Source organism: Chrysemys picta, chromosome 7 (assembly GCF_011386835.1).
Source record: "Chrysemys picta bellii isolate R12L10 chromosome 7, ASM1138683v2, whole genome shotgun sequence".
In the NCBI taxonomy this organism is placed as follows: domain Eukaryota; kingdom Metazoa; phylum Chordata; order Testudines; family Emydidae; genus Chrysemys; species Chrysemys picta.
The window spans coordinates 64,185,846-64,206,200 of NC_088797.1; the positions used below are offsets into that span (position 1 = coordinate 64,185,846).

The window sequence follows — 20,355 nt, forward strand, 5'->3', positions numbered from 1 at the left end:
GTTAAAGTTCAGAAAGTGATTTTATATTATAAACCAGGGGTAGGCAACCTATGGCACGCATGCCGATTTTCAGTGGGACTCACACTGCCCGGATCCTGGCCACCAGTCCAGGGGGCTCTGCATTTTAATTGAATTTTAAATGAGCTTCTTAAACATTTTAAAAACCTTATTTACTTTACATACATAACTAAACTATTGTTGTATTATAGACTTCTAGAAAGAGACCTTCTAAAAGTGTTAAAATGTATTACTGGCACGCGAAACCTTAAATTAGAGTGAATAAATGAAGACTCGGCACACCACTTCTGAAAGGTTACTGACCCCTGTTATAAACTAATATCCCACCGAAAAAATTTGCAAAGGACATAAGCTGAAAATATTGGTTGGCCTTTTTCACTGAGGGAAATTCTAAAAGTTATTTTTAAGAATGTTTAAATATGTTCCAGGCCTGATGCGGGCCAAATAAGCCTCCACCCATACTGGCACATAAGAGTAATTAAAAATCTGGTGCTGAAAAAATCAAAATATGAGAGACTCCTCCAGCTCAAGTACTGAAAAGTGTGGCTACAATTTCTTCAGAACTAAAAACAGTCATATCCCTAAAAGCAACATTTCAAGTCTAGTATCAGAGGGGTAGTCGTGTTAGTCTGAATCTGTAAAAAGCAACAGAGGGTCCTGTGGCAAGTGAAGAAGACTTGCATCTGAAGAAGTGAGTTTCTTACCCACGAAAGCTTATGCTCCCAATACTTCTGTTAGTCTTAAAGGTGCCACAGGACCCTCTGTTGCATTTCAAGTCTAGGGATCTTCAATAAAACTACCTTGCTTTGGATTTCTGCCTTGAGTTTAAATGTCTTCATTTATGAAGATACCCTTGTTGACAAGCAAACTCTACTTGAAGATATGGTTCCACTTAATGTACTGAACCCAACTCACTGCCAGCGGTAAGAGTGCTTCATTTTTTCCTATTGTGACCACATCGTAGTAGAGAGATTATCAACCTCATGGACCACCTCTTCTATCCATTCACAATTGCATAACTTGTCTGAGGCAACTGCAGCAATTTGTAATGTCGAAAAGCATTAATTTTCAATCTTCTTTAACATGACATAGGTGATATCTTTGACTTCTTTGAAAAAAGCTTTCTCCTTTTGCTCTTAATTTCATATCTCCTTTCTGTCGCTCTTATTCCTCCTTCCCCAGCATGTTTCCCTACCACTTAGTTTTCTTCTCTGTTGGACATATTCAGTTACCTGGTTACCTTTTATAGTTTTTTTTTGAGGCCAGAAGGGAACATAAAATCATCTAGTCTGACTGCCCACTCCTTTCTCCCCTGTTTACATATCCAAGTATCACATTGGACCGCTTTACCACAGCTTCACACTGGGAACTCATGTTGTTTCTTATCCACTGTGATCCTGAAATCCTTTTCAGAATCCACTGCTTTTCAGGGTACAGTCCATTCCCTTCCTGTAGCTATGACTTGCATTCTTTGTACCTAGATGTGTGACTCTGCACTTAGCTGTATTAAGACATTTTATTTGAATGGGCCAAAGTTACCAAGCAATCTAGTTAACTGTGATACTCCCCCATCCACCTCATTATTTACCAATCCGTCAGTCTTTGTATCTCCTGTCAAGTTTATCAGCAGTGATTTTATATTTAATTCCAGATCACTCATAAAAATATTGAATAGCATCAGGCCTAGTACTGATTCCTGTGAAGCCCATCTAGAAACAGCCCTAACTTTTCCCTAGGGGAATGCCTGGCACTCTATTCTGGACACTGACTCCTCTGCTGTAGGTGGCCAGCGGCTATAGCAGGTTTACTGTTGCAGGCTTTGGATCTGCAGAAAGGACACCTTCTTCATTGTTGGGCCTTTTATCACTGTAATGTACAAATTGTCCTGAATCTTTCAGTTTAATGGAAAAGGATACTTTACCGACTGTGCAATACATTCCATATATAGGGAACACCTCATCCGCCACTGAAATGTAACCTTGTCAGAGGTATAATGCAATAGCCATGCTTCACCAATAGCTCCACATACTTTTTCACAACTTGTCTGAAAAGTTAACTTATTCACTTAAACTGAATTCCTCCTGTAGTGTTATGTAAATGTATAGTAAACAGAATTTTGGGAATATGGTGCAACAAAGAGATTAGATGACTGCACATGGGTATGTAGTAGGACAGGCAGAGATTTTGGGGTGTAGATTAATGAAACCCTGATTATACTAGCAGGTTTTAATCATGTCTACGTTGTCGGGTTTAAATCATATTCAACACTGGTTCAGCTGCATTAGTGAGCAATAGGTAATTTTCATAATGTAGATACGTTTGAGAAGAAATGGGGGGAGAATTTGAGGGATGAGAGACAGGACGATGGGGGCAAGAGGCTGTGGGGGCTAAGGGCTTGGAGGGTGGAAGAAGATGATAATGATAAAGGAGGGTATGGCAGCTTCTTAATCCCAGAAGTTAGGAGACAATAAGTGGCGTCCCCCTCTAACAACCAACAAAGTGACCTTCATTTGTTTGTGCAGAGATATGTTTTTGGTTTGTTTCCAAAAAGGCTATAGACTAAAAATTTTTTAAAAACCTTATGCATTTTTGAGGGTTTACTCATGATTCTTTTAACTCTCCTAACCTGAATCAGTGAAACTCTCTTCTCTTTTTATTAAGAGTCTTAAGATTATTTAGTATATGGAATTTTTCTAAAAATAAAACTTTAAAAAATCCATCTGTATGCTGACATAATTTTGAATTTTCCCAGAGTCAAAATGGTTGCTTTTTCCTATTATTCTTAGTGGGAGTAAAGCCACATACTATCTTCAGTTAAGATGGCTGTCATTTCTCCTACCAACTTTGCAGGTGGATGAGGCAGCCCCTAGCAAAGACAAGTCTCCCATTGTTTCCAATTACACTGAAACCAGAGTGTCATCAAGTAAAATGGTTATTCCTTCCATGCTCTGTAATTTCCTGTCTATTTTTCTAACCATCAGAGGAAGGTGGTAAGGGGCTGCAGAGAGTCAGAATCAGGGGGCATGCAGAGATGTGTGGGGTGCAGGAAGGACACTAAAAGGATGCTGGGAAGCAGGGAGGTGTTTGAAGGGAAGGGAAGGGGAAGATAAGAATGTAGCATTCAGGAAGCAGTTTAAAAAAGATGTCGGAAGAGGTTAAGGTAGCAAGGAGGGGAAGAGTGAGGGGAAAACGTGTACATGGTTGACAGAAAATTGAGAGCATGAAGGCAGAACATGAGTGGGGCAAGAGATTGTGAGACTTTCAGGATATGCTGCAGAGCTCCTCTTTTTACTGGGACTTTTATGAAGAGAAGTGATGTCCGAGGGTTGGTGTCTGGGGTGGATGATGTGTGTATGCTTCAAAAAAAGGCTTTATATTGGTTTAGTTGGTAATGTTTGGCTTATGATGGAGATTTGTCTAATGGATTTATATTTATATGTGGTGTGTGGGATGGTATTTTTGTTTAAAGAAATATCTGGCATTTGGTAGGACAGGCTACTTACTTCTTTTATAGTGCTAAAAATAAAGTGCATGATCCTAGATGCTAAGCTTGATGTTTGTGTGTGTGTAAGTAACACACACACACACACACACACACACACACAATCTGCAATATAGGTGTATAACAGACTTTCAGAATTTGCAAATGACTGGCCATAACAGACAGTGCAGAAATGTTACTTGAAACAAGACAATAGTACTTTCACTGCTGTTAAAGCAGTTCAGTTACTATTTACTGGGCTTAACCATATATATTGGTGATAATCCTCAGCAAATGGGAAGGAGAATGCACCTTAGTAGCAGATTTTCAATATATCTCAGTTAGGGCTTTTTAGCATCAAAAAATCTCATGGGATCTCTAACTGCATGTATTAAAAAGTAGCTGACACACTCTGAAAAAATGGACAAGCAAGCACAGACATTCCTCGTGCTCACTGTCCTAGTCTTTTTAGATTAATTATTGAAAACATATGTAACAAGCCTGATGGTGGGGTGTTTTGAATCAGAGCAATAAGGAGAGGCAGAGGCAATCTAGAGGCCAAATTATATTTTCCTCAGTCAGTTGAGGGTAAAGCGGGCCGGTGCCGAGGGGTTGGATAAGGGGCAGAGGGTCTTGGGGGCGGTCAGGATCTGGGAGGCAGGAGTGGTGGGGGGGCACTTTTGGGGGCCCCGCAGCCCCAGAGTGGCCCTGGGGATTAACGGGGGGCTGACTGCAGCCCTCTTCGCTTCCCTCGCCCCAGCCCCAGCCATGTCGATCTGGGGAGGGGGCTCGGGGGAAGGGATCCCCCTGCCTTCACCGGCAGCAGCGGAGGCGTAGCAGCCTGGCCCCAGCCCGCTCCACTCTGCCATCTCCCAGCCGCAGCTCTCTGCTTCTCACCGCAGGTGAGTACAGGGGAGGGGTGTCCTTTCCCCAACCTCCCCGCACTCACCTGCCGCGGGAAGCGGAGTGCCGCGGCTGGGAGGTGGCAGAGTGGAGCGGGCTGGGGCCGCGTCGCTCGGCTTCCCGCGGCAGGTGAGTGTGGGGAGGCGTCCTTTTCCCAACCTCCCCGCACTCACCGGCGGCGGGAAGTGGAGCGCCGCGGCTGGGAGGTGGCAGAGTGGAGCGGGCTGGGGCCGCGTCGCTCCGCTTCCCGCGGCAGGTGAGTGTGGGGAGGCGTCCTTTTCCCAACCTCCCTGCACTCACCGGCGGCGGGAAGCGGAGCGCTGCGGCTAGGAGCTGGCAGAGTGGAGTGGGCTGGGGCTGCATCGCTCCGCTTCCTGCTGCAGGTGAGTGTGGGGAGGCGTCATTTCCCCAACCTCCCCGCACTCACCGGTGGGGAGAAGCGGAGCAGCCTGGCCCCAGCCAGCTCCACTCTGCTAGCTCCCAGCTGCGACGCTCCGCTTCCCGCCGCAGGTGAGCGCGGGACCTTTCCCCAACTCCCCCCCCCAGCGACATGGCTGGGGCCGGGGCAAGGAAAGTGGAGCAGGCTGGGGCTGCGTTGCTCTGCTTCCCGCCACAGGTGAGTGGGGGGGGGGGGGCGTCCTTTCCTCAACCTCACCGACGGCGGAAAGCGGAGCACCGCAGCTGGGAGGTGGTGGAGTGGAGCGGGCTGGGGCCGGGCTGCTCGGCTTCCCACCGCTGCTGGTGAGTGCCTGTCAAGGGGTGGGGGGTATGGATAAGGGAGAGGGAGCAGGGGGGTTGGGTAGGGTCCTGGGGGTAATTAGGGACGGGGGTCTCTGAAGGGGGTGGTCAGGGAACAAGGAAAAGGGAGAGCCAAAGCAAGTTCGATATAACGCGGTCTCGCCTATAACACGGTGAGATTTTTTTTGTCTCCTGAGGACCGCGTTATATCGGGGTAGAGGTGTATCTATCCCTTTCTTGATGATTCCCAACATTCTGTTTGCTTTTTTGACTGCTGCTGCACATTGAGTGGATGTTTTCAGAGAACTATTCACAATGACTCCAAGATCTTTCTTGAGTGGTAACAGCTAATTTAGACCCCATCATCGTATATGTATAGTTAGGATTATGTTTTCCAATGTGCACTACTTGAAATTTAATGTTGATAAATGCAATCTGTCATTTTATTGCCCAGTCACGAAGTTTTGTGAGATTATTTTGTAGCTCTTCTCAGTCTGCCTGGGACTTAACTATCTTGAGTAGTTTTGTATCATCTGCAAATTTTGCCACCTCACTGTTTACTCCTTTTTCCAGATCGTTTATGAATATGTTAAATAGGACTGGGCCCAGTACAGATCCCTGGGGGACACCACTATTTTCCGCTCTCCATTCTGAAAACTGACCATTTATTTCTACCCTTTGTTTCCTATTTTTTAACCAGTTACCAATCCATGAGAGAACCTTCCCTCTTAACCCATGGCTGCTTATTTTGCTTAAGAGCCTTTGGTGAGGGACCTTGTCAAAGGCTTTCTGAAAATCTAAATACACTATATCCCCTGGATCTCCTTTGTCCGCGTGCTTGTTGACCCCCTCAAAGAAGTCTAGTAGACTGGTGAGGCATGATTTCCCTTTACAAAAACCATGTTCACTATTTCCCAACAAATTATGTTCATCTATCTGTCTGACAATTTTGTTCTTTATGATAGTTTTTGATTTGGAATTAGAAAATACAATGCATTAGAACATAGACCCCACCCTATATATTCCCTTTTCACTTTCTCAGTTTTCAGCCTCTGGAAGCCCAGAATTTGGAGGAAAAGTTCTTAGGATGTTTAGTGTATATGTTGAGCAGTTCTCTTGCTAACATTTGAGTTTCTGCATAAATAAAGACCTGTATTGCTTTTTTGATTGAACAACTCTCTCTCTACTCCTTTCTGGTTTACAGTCTCTGCTCTTTTGACAGTTTCTCTATTCCTGTCACTTCACCTTGTATACATTGAGATGCTGTCTGGGTGTTTTGTTTTACAGTCCTTACTATTTTCTTACTTTCACTATGGCTCACTGCCTCCTTATTTCTTAAACTGTAATTAAAGAGAAACAGACACATCTTTTATTACAGCTTATTTCCTTTCCATTTAATTCTTGCTTTACTTTTCTCACTGGTTTCTAACCAAGTTTTTTTTTTTCTTTCCTTTTTTCCTTTTTCCCCTTAGACTACTTTGAGACTCTTCAGTTATTTTTCCTCTGGTCTAACTGTACTGTTCCTTTAACATTTCCTCTTTCCCCTTATACTATTCTTTCCTTTTTTCTAGGCACCAGCTCTTTTGTAGCTATTCCTATTGTTCCTACTATCTGTCTTTCCCATCTCTGCTGAACTGGACTTTTTCCCTTTTCCATTGTGTTCCTGGTGCCCCTGCAGTGATGCAGCTCAGCCACTGAGGCTGCTTGCTCCCCACTTACTGCATCCCTTCTTTTCTGGTGCCAGGTGCTGCCTCACTTACTGGCCTCTCTCTCTCTTTCACTGTAGGCTTCCAGATGCCACCTGCCAATTCCGCTGCTGCCTGTTTGGCATGCTCACAGCAGTGCTCCAAAAGGGAAAGCTGCCGTCTGTTCTCTCCTGCTATTTTTTTTAAATTCCCCCCCACAAAATTGTCCTGGGCTCAAGCTCACCTGCTTCAACTCCCCAGAATCTTTGGTTCAAGATCCCCTCCTCCACGCCCCAGAGTAGCAGTTTCAGGCTCCTCTTCTTTTTAAAAAATACAAAAGGACATTTAAAACACAACTTGCACTGTTCTTGTGAGCAGCTTCTAGTATGTAAAGAAACTAGTATACTAGATGATTCATTGTGTGCAAACTGAAATGTGGATTATAGTTCCTTATCTTGCAGAATATATTACTGTGGTGATGGAGGGCCACATAAGCACCTAGCTAGAAACTTGCAGGGGATACTGTATCTCTTTGTGATGAAAATATAATCCACTACTGCTTGCTAGATAGTTACAACTATAGTTACTATAGGCCATTACTATATAAATCTTCCATAGTAGCTTAGGTCTTTGGTTGGCAAAGAAGATTTAACTTTGTACGCTGCCAAACTTCCATAATGCTATTCTGACTGCCCATTAGGTTTGTTTTGCCATAACTTCTATTGGGAATAAAATTGGAGTTTGAGTGTTGAGAATTGTTTGACTCCACTGCTAAGCTAACTTGTCACTATGTTCAGGTTTGCTGGGGAAAAAGAAAGAACACAATAACCAGATAATGTTGTTGTGAATATGTGTTAGTGTATTGTGGGGAAAAGTAATTTCAGTATTTTTATTAATGTCTTTGTGTGTGCATAAGAACCTTGTCTCTGGAAATGTAAAATTGGTAAGAGAGGAAAAAATTGTAGTGAGATTATTGGTTACAATGAACAGAGACTTTTCCAGCTGGAGGCAATACATTATATCAATGTCTTGATTAGGCCACTTAGTCAGGGTTTCTGGTAGACAGGGTGTAGTGGTCCGTCCCCCCTTTCCAGTGGGGAGGGAGGCCACTCTGCCTCATTGTGGGGCGGTAGTCTTCGGGCTTGGATCACCCAGGCGGGGTCCATCTAAATAAAAGCAACCACACAATAATAGTCCGGGCTTCTGTCCTCGCCCTTGCGTGGGGGTGTGCCAACATAGTCTTTAGCCCTCAGCCTACTCAGCTGGAGCTGACACCAGTTAAGTCTGAGGTCCTCAGGCGGGGCTGGGCTAGTAGTGGGCTAGTAGTAGGCTATTGCCTATGCCTCCAGGTTGAGGCAGCCAGCAAATATACACAGTCAGTAAACTCTGGCCCTCTGGGTGGGGGAGAGCAGGCTTAGCCAAAGCTTCAGGCACAGGCAGCCAGCAAATATATAGTCAATAAGCCCTGGCCCTTTGGGCGGGGCAGAGCAGGGGACAGGCTTTAGCCTAAGCTTGGGGCTTAGGCAGCCAGCAAACACATACATTCTCAGGGTTCAGTTAGGGGTGAGTGCCCACTTAGTCCCGGGGACTCCAAAAGGGGTTGAGCACCCAGCAGGCAGGCTAGGGTGCTGACAGGGTTGTTCAGGGAGCACAGGCCTCCTGGCCTAAGATAGAGAGTCAGCCACCCCGGGGGTTGGGGTGGCAGGGGGACATGGGCCTGCCCTTCTCCACCACGTTCCAGCCCAGGGCCCTGCAGTGGCAGAGAGGTCTGCCACTGAGTTGGGTGGGGATCCAGCCGCAACACGCCGACCTAGAAATGGTCAGCCCTGTAGCCAGCCAGTCAGCTGCCCCTGGACTACTTCCTACCTCCCCAGGGTTGGTACCACAGGTATCCACCAGTCCTCGGGTTCCTCTGGGTAGAGAACGGGTAGTCCCGGTAACTCTTCATCTGGGTCCATCTTCTCCGGGGCAGGGTGTGGCGGAGCATAGATTCAGTTCCTGGGCATTGCAGAGGGGTTCATTTCCTCTGCTGGCTCCTATTCAACTAAGTAGCAGGGCCCCCCTCCCTTTATACTTCCATTCCCGCCCCGGTACTTCCGGCGGGGGAGGCAGGGAGGGTTCGGCTCTGCCCACCAAAGGCAATATGCTTTAATTTTCAAAATGAGTTAAGTGTTTGTTACAACCTCGGAAATACAGTGTTCAAGAAAGGGTAATGAAAACATGAGAGGTTCAAAGGAAAAGGGTAGCTTAGAAAGGAGAAAATACTATCTGACATAAATTTAAATGTATTTTATGCTTTAAATGTGATTTGTTCTGGATAATTATCATAGAATATCCCTTGTGATTCATCACTAATGTAGAATTGCTTTCTAAAAGTTTCACTGAAAACTGCAAAATGCAGCAGCAGAGGAATGCAAAACTTCTGTTTGGTCACCCAAGGCTCAGGAGCTGGATCCCTGCATGTGTATTATTCTCTGCTAACTAATGCTGATAAATAGGCCTTGTTCGCTTTAATCTGGATAGGATGGGTTCAAGTGGCTGTGGGACCTAGGAGCTATGGCAGAGGAGTTTCTGCATAGGAAAATGCACTGAAGAGCCAAGCCTGAGAAGAAAATATAGGTTAAAGGGTGATGGTGGTGGTGGTGAAGTTTTAAATTGCCCATAAAGCTAAAACCTGCATTGCGGTAAATGAGGGAATATATGTTGAATTAAGAGAGGGATGGGAAATTCACTTTCTTGGAGTAAGGTGAAGGTCAGTCCATTGACTTCTTTTTGTTCGTTTGTTTGTTTTTACTGTCCCTTGATTAACAATAAGAAAACGCTTAATAACAAAAGGCAAAACAGTTCAAATTTGAACAAGTCTTATACAATGTTCAGTTAAAGGATCTTAAAACAAATGACATAGATTCTAAAAATAGATCACATCTTATCTGAATAGCACTTGCATTTTAACTAGCTAGGTTACGATCCAAGACTCCCAAGCTTCAGAGCATAAATTGATAACTGTAACCAGTTAAAACACTTTTCCTCACCATGGTAAGTATTGCTAATTGGAAGCAATTGGCCTCTATAGGAAATGGAACACTTGATTGTTGGCCTATTTTCATATGCTCATTTTTATTAGTGGATGGAATGCCTGTCAAAATAGTTAATAAAACTATAAATACACATGATGGAAGGTGAATTCATCATTTGTTTTCCTATTCATGCTAGAACCTTGCAAATGTCCATATTTTGTTGCTGGAACCCTATTGTGGACTGCTAGCCCTGCTCAATGATGCAGACTATCAAAGTAACTCTGTTCTACTATCCCAGATTAGCATATAATTACTATTTGAAATGCGGAACTGTACCTTAATATACCACCATCATTGATTGGGGTCAGCAGTCCAAAATTTGGTTGTAGCATGTAATATAGCCAACAGAACAACATATTGCATGTACTACTACAGATTGCACTAATAAGAGTTGGTATTCTATCACCACGTCTATTTTGTCAAGGTCTAAATGGTGCTTGCGGTGCTATTTTTCAATTGAGGCTTACAACCAATAAGCCTACAAGTTGACGCATGAAGGGGCATTCGAAAGCTTACATAAATGGCATGTAAATGCCTTGCAGTGCTGGCTACAACAGTGCCGTGCAAACACCTTTTCTTACTTCCAGGTGACATTGTAAATAAAAAGGGGGCAGCATTATCGCCTTGTAAATGTAAACAGACTTGTTTGTCTTAGCAATTGGCTGAACAAGAAGTAGGACTGAGTGGGCTTGCAGGCTCTAAAATTTTACATTGTTTTGTTTTTGACCACATTTATGTAACAAAAAAAAAAATCTGATTGTAAATTGCACTTTGATAATAGAGATTACACTATAGTATGTGTATGAGGTGAATTAAAATTACAATTTCTTTTGTTTATCTTTTTACAGTGCAAATATTTGTAATAAAAAATAATATAAAGTGATCACTGTATACTTTGTATTCTGTTGTAATTGAAATCAATATATTTGAAAATGTAGAAAAACATCTAAAATGTTTATAATTTAAATTGGTATTCTATTAACAGTATGATTGAAACTGTGATTAATCACAACTATTTTTTTAATCCACTTAATTTGTTTTGCGTTAATCGCATACATTAACTATGATTGATAGCCCTATTGATTGCCCTTTAAGAGGGTTGAAGCTCAGCCTTACCTTTGCTAGATGTAGCCTACTTTCCTAGGAGTAGAGAGTGAGTCCATGGGTTACATGATGGAAGCCTGTGATTCAGCACAGCCCTTCTGGGAAAGTAAGGGCAGCCTGAGTTAGTTTGGAGAGTTTGAAGAGGGAGCTTGCAGGGAGGACTGTAGGTGAAACTCGCAGGCGAAAAGCCTTGGGGAGATAGACATGTAAGGAGCAGACACTTATGGGGTGAAAAGCCCAATTCTGAGGGCATATCTACATGGTGGAGTAATGTGCAGAATGGGAATGATTTCTAAAGTGTTGCATGTTAATTGGTCCATGTAGACCCGGCTGATGCACTTTAATGTAGTGCTGTTTGAAACAGTGCTACCTTAAAGTGCACTAAGGAACATCTAATGCACACCAGCAGGGTCTGTACAGACCAGTTAGTAAGTGAACTTATGAAATCTCACCCCTGTAGTGCACATTGTTGCTCTGTGTAGACATATACTAAAAGGGATGCAAAGGACTGTGAGCCTGGAGGGAGACATATAAGGAAGGGGAAAACCTGATAGAAGAATGGAAAGACTTCTGAGCCTAGAGAGGTGGCTAAAGCCCATTTATAAATTGAAAGGACAAACTGAGCCCAAGGAAGAGGGCTGAGAGATTTTGATATATGTAGATATAAAATAATTTTTTTTATTGGTCATAAATTACACCTAAAAGGGGAGCAGGATTGTGAAAACACCAGATGGGATGTTTTGTTTGCATGATGGAAAGGAAACTGTGGTAGTGGGAAGGCCCACAGCCAGACTAGTTATGTCCCTCCTACAGTCATTAAAGATCCCATGATATATTTCCTGACAGTTTAGCTCCAGTGTCCTGGGCAAATTCTGTTTACTATACATACTTACACAAACTGAATTCCTCCTGTAGTATTAAGTGCATATGTTACTTTTTCACATCATGTCTGAAAAGTTATGTGGAATTATTGGTGAAGCATGGCTATTGCATTATACCTCTGACAGGGTTACATTTCAGTGGTGGATGAGGTGATCCCTGTATATGAAATGTATCGCACAATAGGTAAAGTATTGAGGCTAGGAATATAATTAATTCTAGTCAACATGGAAAATAGGTCTTGTCAAACAAACCTGATTTCATTCTTTGACGTTACAAGTTTGGTTGAAAAAGATGCATAGGTGCAAATTAGATATTTGTAAGGCATTTTAAGTTAGTACTGCATGATATTCTAATTTTAAAAAAATCACTGTACAATATCAATAAAATACATGTTAAATGGATTTAAAACTGGCTAATGGGTATCAAAAAGTAGTTGCTAATGGGGAATCATCATCAAAAGGGGCTGTTGCTAGTGGAGTTCCACAGGGATCAGTGCTAGGCTTGATGCTAGTCAACACTTTGACTGATGTGGAAATAAATATAAAGTCACTGCTGATAAAATTGGTACATGGCATGAAGATTGGCAGAGTGGTAAATAATGGTAAGGATGGCGGCAGCCATACAGAGGTGATCTGTATTGGTTGGTAAACTGGGCCCATTCAAATGAAATGCATTGCAATACAGCCAAAAGGAAAGCTGTTCATCTGGGAATAAGGAATGCAGGCCATTGCTACAGGGTGAGGGTGCTATCTCCTGGAAATTAGTGACTCTGAAGAAGATTTAGGGGTTATAGTTGATAAAGAACTAAACATGAGCTCCCAGTGCTGTAGCAAAAAGGCCCAGTTGAATCCTTGAATGTATAAAGGAGGGTATAGGAATAGGACTGTGATTTTTACTTCTGTATCTGGCATTGGTAAGACTGATACTACAACATTGTGTCCAGTTCTGGTGTCAATAGCTTAAAAAAGGCTGTTGGGGTGTAGAAAAGTGCCACAAATGATTCGAGGTCTGGAGAAAATGCTTTAGGACAACAGACGAGAGCTCAATCTGTTCGGTTTAATAGTAAGATTGGGTTCAATACAGAGGTAAGTGGGCAAAATGTAATGGCCTCTGAGATAAAGGAGATCATACTAGACAATGTAATGGTCCCCTCTAGTTCTATGGACTTATGAATGAAACAAAGTGCTGTGGAATCCTGGATATAAATACATACAGGGCTGGCTCCAGGCACGAGCCTGGCAAGCAGGTGCTTGGGGCGGCCGCTCTGGAAGGGGGCAGCACGTCCAGCTATTCGGCGGCAATTTGGCGGACGGTCCCTCACTCACGCTCCAAGCGAAGGACCTCCGGCCGAATTGCTGCTGTAGATTGCGATCGCGGCTTTATTTTATTTATTTATTTATTTATTTTTGGCTACTTGGGGCGGCCAAAACCCTGGAGCCGGCCCTGAATACATAATGCATATTTTAGCATGAAGAATTTCAGGGTTTTGTGGTCATGATGTATGCAGATCAGCTGGAGCTTTTCTTCCCCAGAAAAGCATGAAGTAATGTAACACTTAAATCAGCCCGAATTTACATGCTGGTACTTTTTCTTCACACCTGCCTTCACTTCCCTCCTGAAGCTTTTAATTGCTCTGGGATCTCAAAACTTCTATACAGTTTGAGTTTCTCTGTGAGTTCTCACAATACCTGTGGGAATTATTTTGTTGGCAGTTATTATTTCTTGTCATGACTTTGTGATGTTAGTTGTGTTAAAATGGATAGCATTTTAGAGTTAACAGGTATTGCTCTCTGATTTAATATACATGATATGCCTTTCAGTACACAAAGATTGTAAGATTGTCTACTTTTCAAATGTAAACTGAAAACAAATTTTCTGTTTAAGAACTAAAGTAACTTTTTTTTCCTGTTTTTTTTTTTTTTTTTTCCCCTCTCTCCCCCCCCACCCCATTAAGGTATGGGCTGAAGCCAAATGACCAAATCTTGGCAGAGGACAAACATAAAGAAATGTAAGTTTATATACCCTTGTATTTAGGCTGACAGACACACACATGTGCATATGAATTTGCTCCTCCCCCCACCCTTTTAAAAAAGGTTTAAATCAGTTAGTGTAAGAAATTTTTTGCTGTTTTCAAGACAAGGTTTTTTTTTTTTTTTCCGCCCCTTAAGGCTTATCTACATGGTGGGATAAAGCACCCTATGGGGGTGTGTGATTTCTAAAGCACACTGATGTATTGCACTTTGATTCATCAGTACACACCAACAGGGTCTACACAAACACTTCCTTGAGCATACAGTACTGCATTAAAGTGCACTAGCTGACCTGTAGTGTTTACTGCCAGGGCCTGCAAAGACTAGTGATTGTGCAACATGTCAATGAGCTTTAGAAATCACATCTCCTGTAGTGCACGTTGCTGCTCTATGTAGACAAGCCCTCGAAGTTCAGTAGAATCTGCGGTGTGTTACTTTACTGTCATCGGTAGCTACATAGTTGAAGAATACTATAATGTAGCTACTGATGACATACCATAAGCAGACTGGAAATACCCTTCACCCCTCTACCCCTCCCACCCCCCACTGATTGTGGTAACTTGCGCTAAGGTGTAGTAATGATGACATAATTACTAAATGTTCACAAGCAGTGTTTTTGATATGAAATAATTTTATCTGCTGCAAACTGAAAAAAATGACTGTTTCAGGTAATGTCCTTTTATTTAAACTGATAATACTGCACAGTGCTTTTGCATGCTATTTGTCAGCTTCCTAATTGCTGTGATCTTGAAATCTTGCCTATTTTAGCTGAGCTAACTTAATTACTCTTTTTACATGTACAATAAGAACTTATGAACTAACCTGTGGAAGCTTTTCTTTACATAGTTATTAATTCATTGTCTTGCAGCACAACTGGCAGTAGATATTTTAATCAAACTTTGTAACAAAATCTTGAATATTTTTTTTAAAAGCTTGAAATCCAGATAAGTGTTCCAAATAAATCTCAAAGCAGCATTTGAGATTTATTTGCATCCAGAATAACATGGATTTCCCCCCCCCCCCAATGGCTAAATATAAACAGTAATACGAAAGGTTTACATTTAACTTTAGGGCAAGTACTGAATCTTTCCCATGTGTGGATGGTACTAATGTGCTTCTGAAATATAAATAACGTTGTTAAAATGTCAACAGAAACTATGTGGAATAGCTAAATTTCTGAATTTTCTGATCTTTGCATGCCTGCTTGCTCAGCCTTAATATTGCAATAATAGTAACTTCATATATAATTTAAAAATATCCACTGGTATCATATCCCTTAAGATAACCTAAAGCTTAAAGTAATTCTGTGTGTACCCAGGATTCTGAGATGCATGTGCATAAAATTCTATGTTGACATGCTAAGAATTTTCTTCAAACTAATTGTTTTCCTTTCCTTTGTGAGGGAACAGCCCAAGTCTGAAAATTCTAGTTTAAGCCCTGGGAGCTTTCATGAGTGCAAATTTTGTCTTCATGCTTGAGTAACTCAAAAATGCCTGAACGGATTCAGCTCCAACTTAGAAGAAAAAGAAAAAACAACACTTGCGCTGAGACCAGGGATGGAAAATTTTAGCCTAAGGGGGATTTGTAAGAAATTTAGGGCAACTAAAAAAAGGATTAGGATCTGCTAGTCCGTGTTCGTTGCCTTGAAAAGCTATAAAGCAACGTTAAAGAACCACTGTCTGTTTTTGGAAGTTTGGCTATAATTGCTGTAATTATCAAACTTAGGCCAATGGAGGATGGGGTTGTAAAGGGACATTAAGTTTAGGAAGTAAAAGGAGAGAATATGACTCTAAGGCTCAGTGTCCTTAGAAAAGCAGGGCCATTCTGGAGTTTATTCCCAGTTGGCTACCCTAAAATTTAAATCTAGTAATGAGAATACTTTGTAAGTGTATTTGAACCATGGAGAGGGAGGAAGTCTTAATGACCAGACTTAGAATCCTTAAGCTCCTTGGAAAGCCGTTCAGTTTTACTGAAACACAACATTTAGCTTTGAAAGATGATAAAAATAATTAACTAAAGTTGCCTTTATAAAACTGCAGTTCCCAGTAATGAAGAAATGTCTTTTCAAATGTAGTTGGCTTGGTGGTCCATATGCAGGGCATTGGGAATAGTCTGAGATATGTGCACATGGCAAAGAGTATATCATTGCACGCTGCTCAAAACTCTTGGATAGGTGAGATTTACTGTTGAAGCATCTATGTCCCCTGCTTAAGTATGTGAGGACATGCAGTGATACTCTGCTTCTTTGCTCACAAGAAAAGGAGTCAGTGAGTAATACTGGGTCATGATTGTGGGAAAGCACCAAGATATTCAATTTGATAAAGGCAGAGGATCAAAAACAATGTCAGTAGTCAGAATAATTGAGATATAAATGGAAAATCTGGCAGACTCCTGTCAATACTCATAGGTAAAGGCACAATCCCTTGCTGCTCTGGACCTAAAATCCTGAGTTTTCTCCCAAGTTTGTCCAGTTGACAGGACAAAGGGGAAGAAATAGAAGGGTTGAAGAAAACATTACACGAAATATCCTGCTATATACAAAACACAGTTTTCATAGTGATTTGGTCACTTTCCCAGTATAAACAAAGTCAGTAAAAATTATTAGCTGCATCTTTGGTATACTCAGTTACTTAAATCCTTGTTAGCAAGAATGTGAGATCTTGTGGGCGGAAAATGTATGAAGGACATAAGAGACATGATGCCAGGGTCTGAGAAAAACAGTCTGTAATAACCAGAGTTTGTTGCATATACCCACTCTTTTTATTCACTGCAAGTCCATTAGAGTTGACATATATGAAATAGTAAATTTGAAGCCATAAAAGAGACTGTTTATTTCCAGACAGTGTTTCCTCGGTTAGTCTAAAAAAAAGTGTTTCTGGATTTCAAATATAATATTAAATCAGTATCTTAGATGTCTGTATACTAATGCGAGAAGTATGGGGATTAAGCAGGAAGAACTTGAAATGCAAGTTAATAAACACAACTATGACATAGTTTGCATCACAGAGACTTGGTGGGATAACACACCACTGGAATATCGGTATAGAACGATACAGTTTGCTCATGAAGACAGGCAGGGAAAAAAGGGAGGAAGTGTTGCGTTATATATTTAAAATATATACACTTGGACTTAGGTTGAAATGGAAATAAAAGACAAACTTGTTGAAAGTCTCTCTGGGTAAGGATAAAAGGGGTTAAAAAAAAAAAAGGGTGGTGTCATGATAGGGGATCTACTATATGTTACCTCTGTTCCCCTAAAAACCAACCCAGGGTCGCACTTGTATTAGTTTTATTACGATGCCACGGTTGGGTCAAATAGAAAAGAGCTGGAGCTTATTCATACACGCGCACACTCACCACATTCATACTCTCACGCACCCACACACTTACACAGGCGGAAAGTTACCAGAGATAGCATGGAGACCGAGAAGTCGAAGCGTGGGAGATCTGGTGTGTCCACCTGTGGTCACGAATCCAGGCTGCTGAGCAGGTCAAGGAGCAGCAGCTGCCTGTGTGCATGGCTGCTTCCTTTTTCTGGAACTGGGCAGCTCCTGTCACGTACACTGAGTTTTCCTTCTGTGTCCATCGCCGAGAAGCATTCCCAGACCAGTTCCTTTCATCCATACCAGGTGGTTCTTCTCTTTACAGCACTTCGTGATTGCCTTCTCAGGGCAGATTATATCAGACACACCTGGCTCCTGTCTCTGGGCTCCTTTCTCCTTACAGCTCCTCTCCGCCCAGTCCCACATACACTCCTTTGTTCACACTCTCTCTGAGGGATGGGATATTACAAAGCTTGGAAGTTCATACAAGTGGTAAGGTTACAGACCTTGCAAAGGTAGGGTTACCATTTTTTAAAATAACAAAAAGAGGACACTCCAAGGGGCTCCGTCCCCTCCCCAACTCTGCCCCCTGCCCCGGCCCCACCCCAACTTCGCCCCTTTCCCAAAGTCCCTGCCCCAACTCCGCCCCTCCCCTGAACGCTCCGGCCCCCTGCTCCTCCCCCTCCCCTGCTTCCCGTGAATCAAGTGTTCGCAGGAAGCTTGAAACAGGGAGGCAGGCAGCAGGTAAGCTTGGGGGGGGGCGGCGCAAGGAGACGCGGCCCAGTCCGGCCCCCTGGCCGAGCGGCTTGGGCCCATCTCGGCTCGGGTCCTGGGGCGCCAGCCCCAGTTCCAGCCCCGGCCGAGTGGCTCCGGCCCAGCTCGGCTCGGGCCCTGGGATGCCAGCCCTGGTTCCAGCTCGGCTCGGGCCCCGGGGCACCGGCCCCGGCTGAGCGGCTCTGGTGGCTCCAGCCCGGCTCAGCTTGGGCCCTGGGGGCACCGGTTCCGGCAGAGTGCGCCTCTGGCCCCGGCGGCTCCAGTTTGGCTCAGGCCCCGGGACACGGGCACTGGCTCCGGCCCCGGGGAACCGGCCCTGGTTCCAGCCGAGCGGCTCCGGCCCACCCCGGCCCCGGTGGCTCCAGCTCGGCTCGGGCCCCGGGGTACGGGCACCGGCCCCAGCCGAGCGGCTCTGGCCCCGGGGCACTGGCTGAGCGGCTCCGGGCCCGGCGACTCCAGCTCGGATCAGGCTCCGGGGCACCGGCCTGTCCGGCACCGGCCCCGGCCGAGCACCGCTGGCCCCAGCGGCTCTGGCTCTGGCCCCAGCGCGGATCCAAGCCCCACGACCGCTCCCTATTTTCCCGGACATGTCCAGCTTTTTGGAATTTCCCAAAAAGCCGGACATGTCCGGGAAAATCTGGACGTATGGTAACCCTAGCAAAGGTTACAAAACTTAAAAGGCTATGCTAACAATACCTGAAGTTACGAAGTCTGCAAAAAGGTTGCAGAACTTAATGATACAAGTTACAGATCTTACAATTGTATTTGAGCGGAGGCTTTACATAACACTATAGACCACCTAACCAAGAAGAAGAGGGAAGATTGAAAAATTTGGGGGACTGGACTAGATGACCTCTCGAGGTCTCTTCCAGTCCTATGATTCTGATTAATTCTCACTGTAAAGTTGACATTAATAAGTCTGTACAAATTTGGGTTCAAAAGAGCGCTGTATATATTTCAGGAGTGCTGCCAGTAAGCCTACTTCCTGGCCTCTTGGCCTAGTACTATGCACTCCTTTTCTGTGTTGCTCACCAACTTATATTTTATGCAAACTTTAATCCAATTTAATTGTCATTTTTTTTCTGGCCAGAATCCCACTTTGTGGTATCACTAGGTTATGATTTCAATATTGGTGTACAACTTTTTTGCTGTGTGTGTGTGGGGGGGAATTCATGGAAGGCCTCTCTTTTTTCTAAGAGGGCAAGTACTGTTTTTTCCTTTAAACATGATTAAAGTTAAGATTTTGTCACTGTTATTTTTAGTAAAAGTCACAGGCAATAAACAAAAATTCACAGGAGCCCGTGACCTGTCAGTGACTTCACTAAAAATAACCAGGGGCAGAGCTAGGTATGGGGGAGGAATGGAGTGCCATGGCTGGGGGAGGGAGGGAGACTGACAGGCTGAGCCCCCTGCCATGGTGGGAGGCACAGTCCCAGCTCCAGTGGCCACAGCAGGGGGCACAGCCACGGGGGGCGCACAGCCCTTGATCCGCAGGGGTGCGCAGCCCAGCTGCAGCTTCCACCAAGCCCTGCCTTGGGGGAGGGGCACATGGCCCTGGGAAACTGTGAGGGGGGCACCCGGCCCCTGCTCCGGTCCCAGCTGCTGCCCTCGGTGAAAACTGCAGGATAGGGGCTGCAGGGTCCTGGTTCTGGCCCCAGTTGCAGGGCAGGGGCGCACAGTCCTTCCTCCAGCCCTGGCTTCAGCCCCTGACCACTGAAGCCGAAGAAATCACAGATGTCTGGTAAAGTCATGGACTCCGTGACCTCCATGACTAAATTGTAGCTTTAAACATGATGCATAAGATAACATTTTTATTTAATCTGCTGCTGATCCTTTCAAGTCTCAAGAACAGCCTCCACCCTGGAATTCTAACTATATACAAACATTTAAGTTCATAACATACTGTTATCTTTTGTAGTTGTTCAGAAGAATATTTAAATTTTAAGAAGAAAGCAGGAGGCTAAACTATATTATTAGAATAGTTTACAGACGCTTAGTTTTTTAAAACTGTTCTCATACAACAACATAGTCCCTATATAAGTAAGCTAAAATTGTATATTGAAAGCTATTATATGTTGAATTTGAATAGTAAACTAGTATCTGCTTCACGGAATATTGTGAGGATTCGTTGTGTTTGCATAGAGTTTAGAAAATATAAATGTTAAAATGATGAGAGCTTAAGTGGTTTTCAACCATAAATCTCAAACCTCTTTATAAGAACCCAAGGGGATTGGTGGTAATCCTGTTTTATAGATGGGGAAACTGAACCACAGAGGTCAAAGGGCTTGCCAAGGTTAAGCAGTACAACTGTGGCAGAGCCAAGAATAAAATGCATGTCTC

The 20,355-nt window shown here is 43.6% G+C and overlaps 1 protein-coding gene across 2 annotated transcripts in view; it reads left to right on the top strand.

The window, feature by feature from the left end:
• Window positions 1-20,355, top strand: part of ADK (adenosine kinase) — a 552,513-nt gene that overhangs the window by 56,936 nt on the left and 475,222 nt on the right. For both annotated transcript variants that reach the window (XM_005278746.5, XM_005278747.5), the window contains exon 3: window positions 13,843-13,896. In XM_005278746.5, coding sequence (XP_005278803.2) covers window positions 13,843-13,896 — 54 coding nt within the window. The remainder of the gene's footprint in view (window positions 1-13,842; window positions 13,897-20,355) is intronic.